The 16,241-nt window shown below is 38.0% G+C and overlaps 1 protein-coding gene across 1 annotated transcript; it reads left to right on the top strand.

Moving 5' to 3' along the window:
* Positions 1–10,928: 10,928 nt before the first annotated feature.
* Positions 10,929–14,172, top strand: hoxc13a (homeobox C13a). The gene is made up of 2 exons (XM_034145300.1): positions 10,929–11,592; positions 13,769–14,172. The coding sequence occupies exons 1-2, from the start codon at positions 10,929–10,931 to the stop codon at positions 14,023–14,025; spliced, it is 921 nt and encodes a 306-aa protein (XP_034001191.1). The 3' UTR covers positions 14,026–14,172.
* Positions 14,173–16,241: the final 2,069 nt, after the last annotated feature.

Raw genomic sequence — 16,241 nt, 5'->3', positions numbered from 1 at the left:
GTCTTTTTGTGTTAATTGTGACCTTAAGCAAGGTCATGAGCAAATATTTCTACTTGGATATTTCCCGGATCCCACAACGGTCATGGGAGTTGTGCCAGGGAGGTGTTTTGTGGACCACCAGTATTCATTTTAAAAAGGTTATGATTTATTAAAACATTTTATCTGTATTCGCTCTCCATTTTGTGACAGTGTTTACTTTTGTCAATGTAATGTTTAAATGTTAATAAGGCCCCTGAATAGATGATTTGAATCAAATTATGCAGCTGCTCTCATTTAGATATGTTGTTTGCTGCAAAAATGCAAAGATATTATATTGAATTACCCTTTAATCTGAAAATATACACCTAGCCATTTAGGATATTCATATGCTAAAATGTACAACTATAACAACCTCTCACATTAAGAAGGATTTATCGAGTATGAAACATTGTTTGTAGTGATGTAAAACATTTTTTTGTTTAACATGGCAACATATCTCCCGCAAAAAGATGCACTGTTATGCATGTCTAAACGGTCAATAATGCTATTATTCGTTTATAAATATTTCCCAAACTTTTCCTCAAATGGTGTAATGTTGTGTAAATATACTGTAGAGATTTGATGATGAGTATTCATCTTTTGTATTATTTTGATTGGTATTATGCCACGAGAATTGTACTGATTAGTCTATATCTGGCTTTATTTAATAAAGGCGTTTTTGTTGTCTTGTTCAGTCCGGTCAGGATTGCTCGATGTTGCTTATTAATTTGTACCCTGTACCTTATTCTAAAAAAGATTGCCACATAACTTCATGTAAAACCCTCTAACGCATTTAATATTTTACCGATGCGGAATATTTACAGCCCCTTCAATCGTTAATTATGCAATTATATAGAAAATTAATGAAATCTCTGAAGCGCCGATGCACTTTTCTGGTGGTACAGTAGCCTATCACAAGTCAGGGTCTGAAGTTTTGGAGTTTTGTTGGCTTTTCCATAAAATCCCACGCAGGAAGAAAAAAAATGAGAGAATGAGGTTTTTCATCGCCCTATTACTCCTCTGAATATGTTAATAAAAGTGCTGGTTTGTACTAAAGTGTTCTTTATAGAATAATATGCAGAGAAAAACCCTGCACAGCTTTTCAAAAGCACTAACAAAATAGAAAACACGGAACAGCCGGGACCAGTTTGGAAATCTGTAGTATTTTTATTAATTTTTATGATTCAAATAACAACAAAAATACTGAATTTGTGTCTTTCTTGCATTGATGTGTGTCAGATGTCTGTCCAGATCCATATGAATATTAATAATGAATTAGTATTAATAATTCAGAGGAAAATCTACAGTCAAGCCGCAGTTTCACATCCCTTTCTTCCGGTGATCAACAACACACAACAGTTTGGGTTGGCCTACCAACACTTAGATATACAAATGTAAATTAATCGGATTTATAAACCAATGCTTTGTTGCTTACGTTTTTCCCGAGTAAAGGAAATCTCACACATAATATAGTTGATGTGTCATTCACAATTAAATTAACAAAAGACCAGTAGATACGCATCTTCGAGCAGTGTTAATAAAGAGCCCGATCTGTCTACAGACAACTGCTTTAACATTATTATTTATAGATGAAAGTAAAGCTGGTTCATGGGGAGTCAATTGAAAAAAAAGATGCCTGGTGATTTGTCAGTAACTGGAACTCGCTCTGGAGAGGTTGATAAGACTATTCACAGTTTATGTTTTGTTGTTGGCTCGCAGGTTGAATCGGAGTCTCGGCTATTTTTACATTAGGATTGGATTTGGACCCCGTGTATGCAAACGGCTACTGTTTTCGATTTATGGCCGAGGTGAGAGAGGTGAGGGGAGTCCTCTGCTCACCCTGCTCTGTCTGAGTAGCGACTTTGAACTTGAACTTCGCCTTGCTCATCTTCATAATGTTTGCAATTCACTGCCACAAGTGAACCTGCACTAATTATAGTCCGTGGATAAACGCGCCTCGTTGGCCTATCAATCTCCGTTCATTTAGGCCAAAAGACATCCAGAGCAGAATGAGCTGTGACTCACCAGACAGCAGGCGACACACAAACTTCACCATAATCCCACTTTGATTTTCCTCTCGGCCTTTCATTTAACTCGAGCTCTGGTTGCTTTGTGTACTTTGTTTTTTGCGTAGTGACCTGGGGCGACTTTTAAATGGGACATTTGAAAAATACGGAAGAATGTATGTTTGCTTTCGCTTTTTAAGCCAAAAACTCAGTCCTCAGGACAAGAACTCGTGTTTATTGTATGTTATAGGTCCAAAAAGACCATGGGAGGGATCTTAGACTTGGAAGTAATTTACATTTGAGCAAATCTACTTTAAATCCAGAAATAATACCTCTAACATATGCTGAATCTTTGTACACAATTAATAATATTGTATTTTTTCAATAAGTGTTTTAAAATGTGTTAATTATATTAGGATTCACTTAATGCTATTTTCACATCATTACATGTATTGTATTTCATATTAAGCTTGACTTCTTTGCAATACTTAAGTTCACATCAATACCTTTTCTGATGGAAATATCGCGTGAAAACTACATCAATGGGCCGATGTGAGGACAGCAGTTGGCAAATGTTGGAACATGCATGAATACAAATACTTGGTTTTACATCCTGCGGGTGACGTGGGCTTAGAGGTTTGAGCCAATCGTTGCGTAAGTACCACATGTGTTTGATTGCAGGTATAGGTGCACTGAGAAATATCACATTGCACACACAAAGTACTGGAGCTATGTCAAGCTGTTTGTTATTGTTTGTAATAACCCTCCAATGTGGACTAGACCTACAGTATCAACTTAATAGCGCAGCCATCTCTAAACTTCTTCACTAAATAGAGTAGAACATATGCCGTTACTTCTGTTTCTGGACTGTCTAAAATTTAATTTTCATCTGACTGAATTCAGCTTTGCTTATAGCTTCACTGTCAGTTTACAAAATAGACATTAGAGCCCCCATCGCCCCAGAGTTGTATTTGTTTCACCATGGTATACTTTGTTGGCTAAGGCACAGTCCGCAAGTTCCAGTAGCACAGCTCTTCTGATCCGTTTGATTGGAAATGTCTACTTACCAAATACATCGATAATCTCTTAAATCATAACATGGCTGCTTTGCTAAAAGCTCCAAACATAGATGTGGCATAGTGCTGTTCTTTGCACCAGACTGTGTTCTCGAAGATTCTCATATTAGCTATTTTTTTAATTTCCCCCCTGCAAAACGTGTTGATTTTAGGATCTCCATGCATTCACTGCAGAATGAGGAAGTTGTTGTCCTTAAACTCACTTTCTGTACATTTCTCGGATTTTTATTTGAGGTCCTTGAGCAGAGTGGTCTTAACAGCGTCGGATATATAAATAAACCATTTTCCAATACCAAATATATAAGCTTCATGATTTACGTTTTAAACAGCAAAACAGCTCGTATAGGTGTTGCACTATTAACAACTGGATAGTGTAAAGAAAGTAATATATCTTACTGATTCCTTAGATTGTATCTTTACGTAAATTGAATTTGGCCTGATTAAATGTAAAGAACATTAACGCATTTTTTTCTTTTTTTAAAGATAATGTAAGGTGTAAATGTGCCTGCCATAGATACGTCTACAATGTGATTTCAGGAACGAGTCGAGAAATGTGCTATTTTAATTTGAGTCATTATAGAGAAATAATTGTGGTAATGCTGCAATTGAAGTTCGTTCACATTTATTCACTATCACTTTTCAGGCATGATTTAAACGTATAGTATTTGCCCTTTTGTATATATCTTAATACTATAATAAAACAAGTTTATAATTTAACTTTATTGTCTAAAGAGTTTTTCAGTTGGAGATATAGCGATGTGTTAAGCTCACACAATGCAAAGCGCGTGTCCTCAGCATTTTGACACATTTTCTATTTGTGAACATTTGAAAGCTGCACTGTGTTACATTCACATTAAGTGGCGTTGAAATATGACCCAAACTCAAGCTTTGAGATTTAGGAAGATATCCTAGAAGAAGATTATTGTGATACAGATTGTATTTTCTAGGGGACTCCTCACGCACGAAAGCAAAGCTGCCCATTGAAACTGGGGTGACCTTCACAATTCACATGGTCTAAAAATGACCCTGTTTTTATCAATTTATAACTGATAATCACATTTAAAATACACATGTTATGCCATAAATAACTTTCAAACTAATTCTAGAAATACATCCACAAGAAGTTTTCCATTGAGGCCCAAAACCTTTTAAAATGCACATCAACGCATGTTTGTACCGTTTAGGCAAGCCTGCATATTGTCTGAAATATGCGCTGAAAGTTTTGAAAGGGTTGTTTTTTCTGTGAGAGAAGAAGTGAGATGATTAATGATGGACGTGTGGGTCTTTTGTTTTGCTGTCTGGACGGATGGAGCGACCGCCTCTCTTAACTTGAACTTGGACTTCCGACGAGACGTGTCCAACTGTGGTTTTATTTTTGTCTGCTTCTCACCGGTTTACCAACCGATCTGCAGCAAGAATAATCCTCTGCGTTATGACTAATTGTAGAAGGATAACGTGATGTGTTGGCCCCATTTAATTAAACAATAACAAGCCAAGTTCTTTATTGATAAGATATTAGACCGGGTATGCTGAGGCCCACAATATTGTCAAGATATGAGTTGTTCAATTGTTGCTAGGGCCTAAAATGTTATTAAAGGTACATATATTGTAATAAGGTATCAACCTCAAAACATTGAATTATGAACATTGTCTATATGCACAGTCCTTTAGTGACCATGCGTAAAAGATGCATATTATCTCATGCAGTCGCGCATGTCCAACTTCATGTTAGGATACACAAATATATGTATTTGTCTAAAGTTGTAGACTATTTCTGTCTAAAAATTGTAATAAGACTCATCTTAAAGTCAATCATTTCTTTACGTAAGCTTTAATTGCAAGGGTGAGAGAGTAACATGCTTGCCAGTGATCCGCACTTCTATTCTAGTACTAGCCTACTTGTAATTTAATATTACTCGAAATTGTGATATTCCACTTTATACTCCACCAGACACGCACATAGATATTTTCCTCTCAAATTTGGTACAAATCTGGCAGTGCGCATCGAGTAACGACCAACTGACGGTTTAATAACAATATGATAAGTGCACTGAATATAAAAGCTGTAAAGCCTGTGTTGTATTTCGTAGATCCAGTCTGGCCTGGCTGCAGCGGTGCCAGCCTGCCCTCCGTCCTGTGGGCGCGACTCCGCCTGCCTGCTTCATTTTGCGGTTTAGCCACAGCCATCCTCTAGTCTACCTGCTTTGGATGAGGTTAAACGAGTCAAATCCAAAATTAATCCAAAGTTAATTAGCCTTAAACAGTATTGGAGCTAATCTATCTCATGCATGGCTTTCAACAGCTAGTATATAGACTAATATATATAATCAGTGGTAAATAAGAAAATATGTATTTACCTCGTAATGATTATCATACAGAAACAATCCAGAAATCTCCTGAATTTTAAAGGAGTCCTAATGTCTTAATTTAAAGCATCTACTTTGATAAATGTGCGGCACTGCATATCTTCGATGACATTAAGAAGAGTCACATATGTAAGAAAGTGTTGGTGTAAAATGAGTGTGAGGGGGGTTACTCCCTCCATACGCTAAAACTCGATACTTTTTGTGTCCCCTATTCACTGTATGTCGTTTCACGAATACTTAAGATAATGTCGGTGTGGTTTGCAAACACAGCTTTCAACCAGTGGCACAGTTGCAATAGATGTTTTTTGTTTAACTTGAGGGCTGCCTTGCTCTCTATAGTTTGTGTTGTATAATAGTCCAAAATGGTGCATGCTTGTGTCAGTCCTGAGTTGGAAATGCGTTCCTGCAGATGCAGTGAGATTCTGTGAGTAAAGTAAAGTGAACTAGAAAATACGTTAGGATTGTGGCTAGCCGAAATGGAAAACAGAACTGTCCATAGTACTCTATTTACGCATAACGATTGTGTTGAAATGTCCCTCTCTTGTTGAAGCCATTTATTCCTGTTTGTTACGCATCAACACTGCACTGCTCTATGTATATTTTAGACAACATTTTAGTATGTTATTGCCAACATCGTGCCCTGACGGCTGGCATAGAAGGCAAGTGGTCCTGCTTTATGCAATTATGAACATTTCTGATCGTAAATTAAAGCCAGGCGGAGGGAAAACACCAGATTCAGATGCTGTTTTAGTTTTGGAGGAATGTTTTCATGACAGTGGACTGCTCTGCTCTCCCTCCATCGTGCTGGACAACAGGCCAATTCTTTTTAAAACACACACGCACACAGACGCCACGTGAAGTACTATAAGGAAGCGAAAGTTCATATTTTGCTGTGGAAAGTGTTGCAGGACATGAACCAAAATGCTAAATACATGTTACGCCAGACCATGCGCACATGAGTCATGCGCAACTTTCAAATCAGCCTTGATTTATTATGAGATTTATGTATGCACTACTGTCAGATTTTTGTCCATTTAATTAGTTCAGACACTTAATGGGTCCAAAGTTTATTCCATTGAATGTGACATGTTCATTCACTTAAATCTTCCAATCCTCATTTTGAAAATGCAATTGGCCTTTATACTGCTGTGAGAATCTATTTGTTTGTTTGTTTTTGGTTCACTTTGTCCACTGTCAATGTTACCACTTGGTGTACTTTGATTATTATAAAAAAACTGTTCTCATAGCTAAGCCTGAAGCTGGCTGAAAACTCGTAAACATAAACGCAGCCTGATTTCAGCATGCATGGCGCAGAGTATACCTGCAAGCTGTCAACACATTCTTGGATCGCTACTTCGCCTCTTCAAAGACTGTTTTATGCCCAGGGATTTGCATCATTCTCAAGACCGGTGAGACAATGTTTGACAAGTGATAGTATTGCTTTTTACTGGCATTTTAGCGGCGTTTAACAAAACACGGAGTCCTTTTGATGGAGGGCTCTCACAGCAGAAAGTGTAGCCAAAAGGTTTCCCTTAAATGAAGGCAAAGAAATGACAATGTTGAATAGTTTCCATTGGAGTCTTTTTGTAGTAATGTGAAAAATAGGAACTATTTTTGAATGATTTCAATAGGGTGGAGCATCGTAGGCTTCTGCAGATGCTACTTGTACACGTTGTGTGTATAGAAGAGCATATTTTGTGTACATGAAATCCATCGGCTCACTCACGTGCATATGCAGTCAGTTCCTGAGAGCGGAAGCCGCAGGTAGGCAGTATTTGTATGGGGATGGGTGCTCTCCCCTCCCCCACAAACCTCCGCCTCAGACGGGCTCTCTCTGACAGGGCCTGTCTGGAAGGACACGATGTCTGGTTGTCAAGATATTTACAGCAGCACATCATGGCTGGTTGTGGAGATATTGGTAGTGGTTTCAATTAACAATTCCTGAAATAAGTGAAACTGCAGCGAAAAAGTAATCATTTTTGGTAGATTTGTTTTACGCTTTTTAAGAGCGTAAAACAGTGAAATGTGAACACATTCGTTAAAAGCATATATTTTTCCAGTAAAGTTTTACCAGAGCACTGTATGAATAGTTGTAATAACCAGCAAACATATTGACGTTTTAAACACTTCTAATGCACAAACTGACACTGCAGCAGTGTTTTTTATATTATATTATATTTATGTGAAACCTATCGGTGATTATATATTGTATTTTTTGCTTTAATGACGCAGGTGTGTAGTTCTTTTCCTTCCTGTCTTGGATTTTGGTTGATTTTAGTGGACTTGGATTTTCGAATGTGGTTAAATAATACTGACAGCTACACGCGAATATTATTTGTCCTTTCGCCCATGGCTACTTGTTTGAGTGTTAGGAATTGTGTATACATTTAAATGTAAACCCAACTAATTATTTCTAATTAATAACATTTCGGTTTACGCATCATACTATTTTTAATTCATACACATCAAAGGCACCACCCAACATCCAACGCTGCATCAATAAATAGTTTAGATGGTTAGAAAATATAATCTTACATATCCATTGGCTGCCTTTAAAAGTACAATAGGCGGTTAGGTGGATTATTTTTAAATACCATCCTGATAGGCAGTATAGGTGGTAACATTAAAATACAAAACTGCCCTGAAATGTGAAAATTGAAAAAGAAAAACATCCTTTAAGAATCCACCTGTGTGACTTGAACATGTTAATGAAGAAAATAATTAACGTTAGCAGTAGTTAGTTGGATGTATTATAATTCATTGTGAATTTCTTTTAGCAGGATGTGTATTAGATAATAGCGCCGCATGAATATATTTGGTTTTAGATTTGGCCGCTGCAGTGCTCATTTTGCTGTTGGCCTAATGTGGAAATGCGCCAGAGGCTTAAATATTTAATATTTGGCTAATCATTAATTTGCTGGCTCCAACGCGAATAATTCTAGTCTATTAGTTATTGCAAAATAGAAAATATTTCGTTGTGAATTATTTAGTTGTCCCTTTTATATTAGATTGTACTTTCTTGTAATTGTATTTCTCTTTCGTAAAACATAAGTTATGAGAATGTATTTTTTTATCCATCTTTTCAATCTTAGATTTGGAGATTCAAAAAGACGCTTGACGTGTCATTTATGATCATTGCAACATTAAAATTGACTTAATCAAACCCTGGTATTTATTTTTATTGAACAACTTTATAAATAAGACTATGCCGCCTGTTTGACCAAAGCTTCATGGTCCGTATATCCCACGGGGGGAAACTATGACCACAAACACTTTGGCTTGATGTGGAAGTTAAGCTGAATGAAAAAATGCAACAAACTAAAAATAATATAGGCCTACTATCATTTAAAAACTGGTAAATGATGATGAAACTTTGTGTTGAGGTCTGAGCTTTCATGGAAAATGTTCGTTTTGAAAGAGCCGGTTTCCTGCAGCACAAAAGCTGTCAAATTCCTGATCCTTGGAAAAAATCAACCCACAAGGCATTATTTAGAGTTCTCTCTCTCTCTCTTCACACACAGAAGATATTTTAGAGTAAGGGTCTCTAAATAACAGCTAGTTTGCATGCATACTCTAGTGTGAAGTTCATTCTTGTCTGTCTAGACTCTGATTACGACCCTGTTTGTCTGCGTTTTTTTTACCTTGACCTTGGACTTCCGTGCAGCTGCCGTTTGGATGAGGGTTAGTTGTAATTTCCTTGAGACAAAAGAACTATAGTCTCTGTCCGAGGGGGGACAGGGGTCTAGCTTCCTTGGTACACACATACTAAACGGTGGCCTGATTATTCCCAAGGAAACTCAGCAGTGCAATAACGTTGATAAACTAGGAACCCTTCGTAGGGCAGCTTGTAGCCTGCTTTATGAGTGACTCATAGGATAGGCATCGCTAAAACTCAATTTGACGGACAACTGGGCCTGTGCAATCTAATAATTTCAATTAAAAATACAGTTTTAAATAATAACTTAGGAGTGTTTATTGTAAAAGGAGATGGATATAGCATTGTGATACAACGCCCGGAAATTAGATGAACTAAAAATACATTTTGGATTCAAAATAGAGCTGTAACCAGATTTTCAAATCTAAAGGACGATGCGTGCATAACAGAGGAGTTTATGGAAAACAGGTCCGCATTTCAATTAAAGTGTTTTTGTGTGATATCTGTAAATATACTCCTGCTGAAAGCGACCATTGTTCCTATTTTCGCCTTAGAGCGTCCTCTTACTCAATGTTATGAATGAATAGCTTAGTGATACAGAAACATCACATGAAGTCGTTTAATCCTCATTTAAATTGGTCACGTTGTCGCTGAAAAATCTTTTGGGCCTAATCGAGAATACTACAACTGAAAATGTCTTCGCTCACAAGTAGATGTAACCTGTATAAACTATAAGAATATATGATTCATCGTAGCTGATTACTGTAATTATCCCTTCACATGGAAGATACACTGTGTAGGCTACTGAACGGTAATACAAATGACAGTATCTTACCTGAAATAGCTTTCACCTCGTCCTGTGGCTGTTAATGCTAAGGTGCAACTACAACCATTCAACACATTTATCTTTGTCAAAGTCTTAGTTCTGGTTGTACCACAGAAAACACACGCATACACCCTGTAGATAAGTAGATGTTATTTCTGACTGACTGAATGGTTACACTTGCAAGAGTTTTATTCCGCTATATTTAGGCTACACACAATATCAATCTCTGAAAGGCAAGATTAGTAGAAAACATAAATATTAGTCCTTTTGGAAAAGTAATAATCCACAACTAGTCACAGAATCTCATCTCAGGATGTTAATAGTTGACCCATGGAAGTGTAATACGGGGAGAGCAGTGCTCTTAGCGTTGAGAGCACTGTATTTATTAATGTTGAATACTTTGTTATATAATACACATCCAATTGACTACATTGCATGAATTTCAGATTAAATCACGTTATATGTATTATAACATGAAATAGCCGAACATATCCCTGTCACGAGTGAAACACAACATGCCTGCACAAACGCACACATATATTTCAGTTGAGCGATTCAATTGAAATATATTATTTGTTCTCCTTTCCATGTAACAACTAACATGTCTCGTATGTTATCATATTATCTGGCAGTCTTCGGAGTCGGCCAAAATTCACAGGTTGTTTTCGTTTGCCTCGATCTTAAAAGTGTCCATATACTCCCCTTTAAGGGTGTGGGTCTAGGTGATTTAAACCAATGATATGTCTCGATATTCTGCAGGAAAAAACGGTGACATGGGAGGCAGTGGGTCTTTAAAGGGCTGCTCTGCCCCAACTCGCAAGCCCAATCTCGTAGGACTTGTTAGCGTATCACGTGCCAGATTCTTAATGAAGTGGACACACGGGGGTCTTGTGTGCGCATGCGCTTGGTGTAAAATGTAGTTGGAAATGAGGTGTCCGTCTTGGAGTAGTCGACTTTTAAAAAGCATCGGCAGCCCCTGATATGACGACTTCGCTGGTTCTGCATCCACGCTGGGCGGACACCTTGATGTACGTTTATGAAAAAAGCCCGAATGAAAACAACCAGAATAAAAGCCAAACAATGGAGGGACTGAGCGGTAATTGCCCTGCGACCCACTGCAGGGACCTAATGTCGCACCCCGCGCTGGGACGACATTCTGGCTCCATAGCGACCCACCAGGGCTCCGTCTACTCGGATATTTCTTCTCCAGACGCCGGCCGTCAGTGTCCCGCTCCTCAAACGTCATCCAGTGCATCTTTGAGCTACGGTTATCCGTTTGGAAACCCATATTACGGCTGTAGATTGTCTCATTCGCACAACGTGAACTTGCAGCAGAAGCCCTGCTCGTACCATCCCGCAGATAAATATGCCGAGACCAGCACAGCGCTGCCCACGGAAGAACTGTCCACCAGGGCGAAAGAGTTTGCCTTCTACCCGAGTTTCGCCAGCTCATATCAGGCTGTCCCTGGATATCTCGACGTGTCAGTGGTGCCCGGTATCAGTGCCCATCCCGAACCAAGGCACGACGCCCTGATCCCCATGGATGGTTACCAACACTGGGCTCTCTCCAATGGCTGGGATGGGCAGGTGTACTGCTCCAAAGAACAAACGCAGTCATCTCATCTTTGGAAATCACCCTTTCCAGGTATGTACAAATTCAGTTAAGTTTTTTAAAGCTGTCTTTAGGCTGTTATTCACGTTAGTCCCACCGCGTGTATGCTTTTAATACACGTGTCATGACGTCCAAATAGCCATTTAAATGCATTTTATTTTCGCCTTGATGTTATTGCTTAGTTTATATATTGTACTGCGTAAAAGAGCCAATATCTACTTATGAAATACCTCCATGGAAACTATACGTTTGCTGAATACACATACAGCTGTCAAGTCGTATGTCAGTTATCATATGTCCATGCCTACTCTGTTAGAGAGGTAATGTTATTCTTACATTTAACATTAAACGAATATGCATTCTACTAGAACTGTGCGTAAAAATCATAATTGTGAGTTCAAGGAAATGTCAGTTGAATGGCCCCTTTTTAATAGTTATAATACATCTATAAATGGAGCATTTCCGTTCGACAGCCTGTATTCTAATTCTTCGGAAGTCATATGATGAATATAGTTTCAGTCACGTAGAAAAGGAAGGTACAACAGTGCATACCTTTGCCCCCTGTTTGACAATATATAGTGACTATAGGCTACAGTGTTTGGGTGGTGCCAATAAATCTCAGCGACCTGTTTAGTCCTCTGCTTGTAGGATTCATTTATTCAATATTTGCATTGCAGGGACATCAGTTTTTTAGTACTTCACAACCACTGATCAGTTAATATTTGATATTCAAGCTCTCCTTTTGCTTTGCTTACTTTCATACATGCACGATATATGCTCATTGACACACAGGCCCGGTCAGTATGCAGTTTACAGAGTGTTTACTACACTGCTTCTTTTACCACAAGGGTTTATTAAGTATGTGAAATCTGTGGGAATTTTTATTTCCAACAGGGAAGTTCTCAGACCTCTACTGGCTCTATCACACGACATTTGCCCTAAAAATACACAAGAGCAAGCCACGAAAGCACGAGCACGCAGTCAAATGCGCGCGCACACATGCACAAAAACACAAGAGCGCGCTGTCCATGTCTTTCTGTATTGCTTCACAAACCACATACACAAAAACAGACATAGGCCTACACTATTTTCCTTTAAGATAATAAAACGGTAACCTCTTACAGATATCCTTAACGTACTTATAACTAAATATTTAAGAACAATAAGAATATCTTGAAGATAATATTTGAATTATGATTGACCAAATTAAGAACTTCCATAATGTTGTATTCACACAAACTGTGGTTAAATATCCACAACTCTTGAATTTAAAATGACATGGGTTAAAAAGCCTAATGAGTCACAGCTTGCCACTATTTCACAAGGTATTGCCATGCTTGTCCTGTCATGTTTTTCATTGGCTGTCTTGCACTAAACTCCAGTCTTGGCGAAAGGGTGTAATCCCAGAACTTTACCTGAACAAAAACCGTTGCCACTGCCAGACGGTTTTGGGGCTTTCTAAAACACATAGTGGAACAAAATGATGTATCTATTTTTTAAAGGACAATTCAGAGAACACATTTTAAATGCATTATGGTCTGTGATTTCTATTTTCAAAACGTTTTTTAGTGCGAAATGCACCCACATTGAGACTTATTGCAGTTTATATTTGCACAATCGTACCCAGCAGTTCAATTACACATGTGAGAGATTGACCTAAGATAGCGTTTACAAGGATGGTTGTGTAGTAGATAGTTAATAGTAGATTAAGTATCGACATGCACCTAAGGAACAACATTGATCACTTTTCATTTGAAACGAAGGACAATGGTAGTGGCTAACATGATACTGATTGTGCATGTACGAAAATATAGGCTTGCTCAACACTGTAACAAAAGAGTATATTTTACATAGTGAACTCTATGCCACGATTCTATAATTGTGCTCTTACATGTCAGGTGCAGTACACCTGAGATCCTCACTGCATTTTGGTTATGACCCCCTCCACCTTCCCCAAAAAAAAACAACACACACACACACACACGCACACGCACACCTTCGAGTTTCGACCTTGAAAATTGAATTGCCTTGCAACTAGTTTCCTATTTATTATCAGTTAAAGTCAGTAATTATATATCAACCTTGGCAAGTTTGTTCAGAAATAGACCAGTTTTGTCAAATACAATTTCTGCTGATTTTGTGAAGTCGCACATTGCGGTGTTTTTGCGCATCATTAACATTTTGCTTGGCATTTTCCCTCTTTCTCTAGATGTTGTGCCATTGCAGCCTGAGGTCAGCAGTTACCGCCGCGGGCGTAAAAAACGTGTCCCTTACACCAAGATGCAGCTGAAGGAGCTTGAGAAAGAGTATGCAGCCAGCAAGTTCATCACCAAAGACAAGAGAAGGCGCATCTCGGCCGGCACCAACCTCTCTGAGCGTCAAGTTACCATCTGGTTCCAAAACCGGCGAGTCAAGGAGAAGAAATTTGTCAGTAAATCCAAAAGCAATCACATGCACACCACTTGATAAGATCCTCGACCTTCTTGAAGCTGCAACTCATACCTTCCAACATCATGCCATATATTTACCTCTTGCATATAAAATCGTGGCTGAAAAACATTTTTGGCAGTGCTTTTTTATTTAACTTCCATCATCTCCATCGACCATGCTACCACGTCCCCTGTTTTCAAGTTAGAGTACATGCTCTAAAAACTGTGAAAATATTGAAAATCCATTTCACATTTGTTTTATATGAATGTACATATATAAATATATAATATTTAAAACGATATCTGTATTTCAAAGACAAGTATTGCGTGTTATTCTTCTTCTCTTTTTTTTTTTTCTTCAAGCCAAATCTCAAAAAAGGACTGATTTCTAAACTTGCGATGAGCATATGAGAACAGAGGAGACTTTTTGCTGTCATTATAGAAAGATAATCGCCACATGGACATAATTTGTGGAGCAATGACGCGCTGATTTAGAGACTTCTTCAACAAAAAGCTCACAAAGAGGACTTTCGAAAGAGAGAATGATCTTCTTTTAAAAATATTACTTAATTTCAAACGCTATGTTTCTCTGTGTGGGGGAATCATTTAATAAGCCTGTGATAAAACAAAGGCTCCTATGTTGTTAATCTGTATAGTGCAATGCCTTTTTATTTAATTCATATTATCTTGTATGGCGGAACTGTAACTGGAATATCCCAAGACCTGTATGTTTTTCCTTTGTCAGTGAAGGATTCTGTCATGCAACTGGAATGATTGTAAACCATTAAAAAGTCAGTGAGTATTACACATAAATGCACAATCGTTTTATTACTTTTTTGTCTTTGTTTAATGTTAGTGTAGCATTAGCTGATCACACGCCGTGTACGAAGCCTGTCTATTTCTACTTTCGTGCAGTATGTGAACTGTATTGTGGTGTTGAATTACGTACTGGTAACGTGTTTCATAAATAAATGATGATTATGAAAATGCTTAAATATTCAAGTCAATCAACCATCCTTGCAGCATTTCCTCTCGTTTCAAGTTACACTGGTGTCATTAAGCAGCAGAAGCTCTAAGCAATGTCGTCTTTGCTCTTCAGGTTCATAACATCAGCAGCGGATGGGTGGGTGCGGATTTTATGCTGCGGAGTGCTTGATTAAGACTTATTGGGCATCCTGGAGTGTTGTTAATGGCGAAAGTAGACGATGTAGTAATTGCGCGTCGTTGGTGAACAGCATGGCGGCTTTTCTCACATTGCAATATACAAAATGGATCATAATATTTAAATTTATATTCCAGATATTATATATGAAGACTTGTAGGGTTGGATCTTTCAAAAATAATCAGTTAAGAGGAACACAGTCGGTGGCTGAGAGAAACTCGTGTTGTTTGTCCGAATCCTCCCTGACATCCAAACGCATTTTATCCAAGTGAATGTCAAAGGTGTTTTACCTGCTAGGATACTTTGCAGTTTTCAGAATCATCACAAACAAACCAAAATTAAAAGAGTCCGCTATCACGGAAACGTGTAACTTGTGACCGCACAATATTATTTTCATGTATTCTGATATTCCACAGGTACAATTTATTTGTTCAAATTACGAGAATTGTTCCCGCACAATACACGAGTTCCACGGGGACTTCTCCTTACACTTACCTGTCCGCTTTATACAAGGCCCACACATATTTAGCTGATTCTGCTTTTTGTCATTTATAAACAATTAATGCTCAATTTAAAATGGCAAAGCATTTTCATACATTTTGAAGCACACAATGCCTGTTTGGTGTAGCATCACCCGCACGTATTTGGATGTAAGTTAGACCCTGTTATCACTGTTAAAAAGCAGGTGAGTTTAGCAATGAACTTGAAGATACATTTTATAATGTTACCTATGAACCCCTTATTTGTATTAATCTAAACACCTAATAACGGAAATACACATACGATAAAGTACACATATCGGTCCGAAGCAGCACTGCAGATTGAGCTTCTAGTTTGGTTTAGAGATATAGTGTATTTATTTGCAGATTGTGTGTGTTTGTGTGTATGGTTGCGGGACGTGTTTTTGAATGCATGCGACCAGTGTTATTGAGTATTAAGACCTTATAGTCCTAAAGGCAAGTTGGGTTACTTAAGTTGTAGTTATACAAAATAAATATAGGCCTATGTGGGAAAATGTGCCTATATTTAAAAATGAGATTCAAATTCAAGATGGTTCATTTTAACCTACTAGGACTATCTATCTCAAGTCT

Source organism: Trematomus bernacchii, unplaced genomic scaffold (assembly GCF_902827165.1).
Source record: "Trematomus bernacchii unplaced genomic scaffold, fTreBer1.1, whole genome shotgun sequence".
In the NCBI taxonomy this organism is placed as follows: domain Eukaryota; kingdom Metazoa; phylum Chordata; class Actinopteri; order Perciformes; family Nototheniidae; genus Trematomus; species Trematomus bernacchii.
Note: the sequence above shows the minus strand (reverse complement) of the source record. Positions and strands in the feature narration are given on the sequence as shown.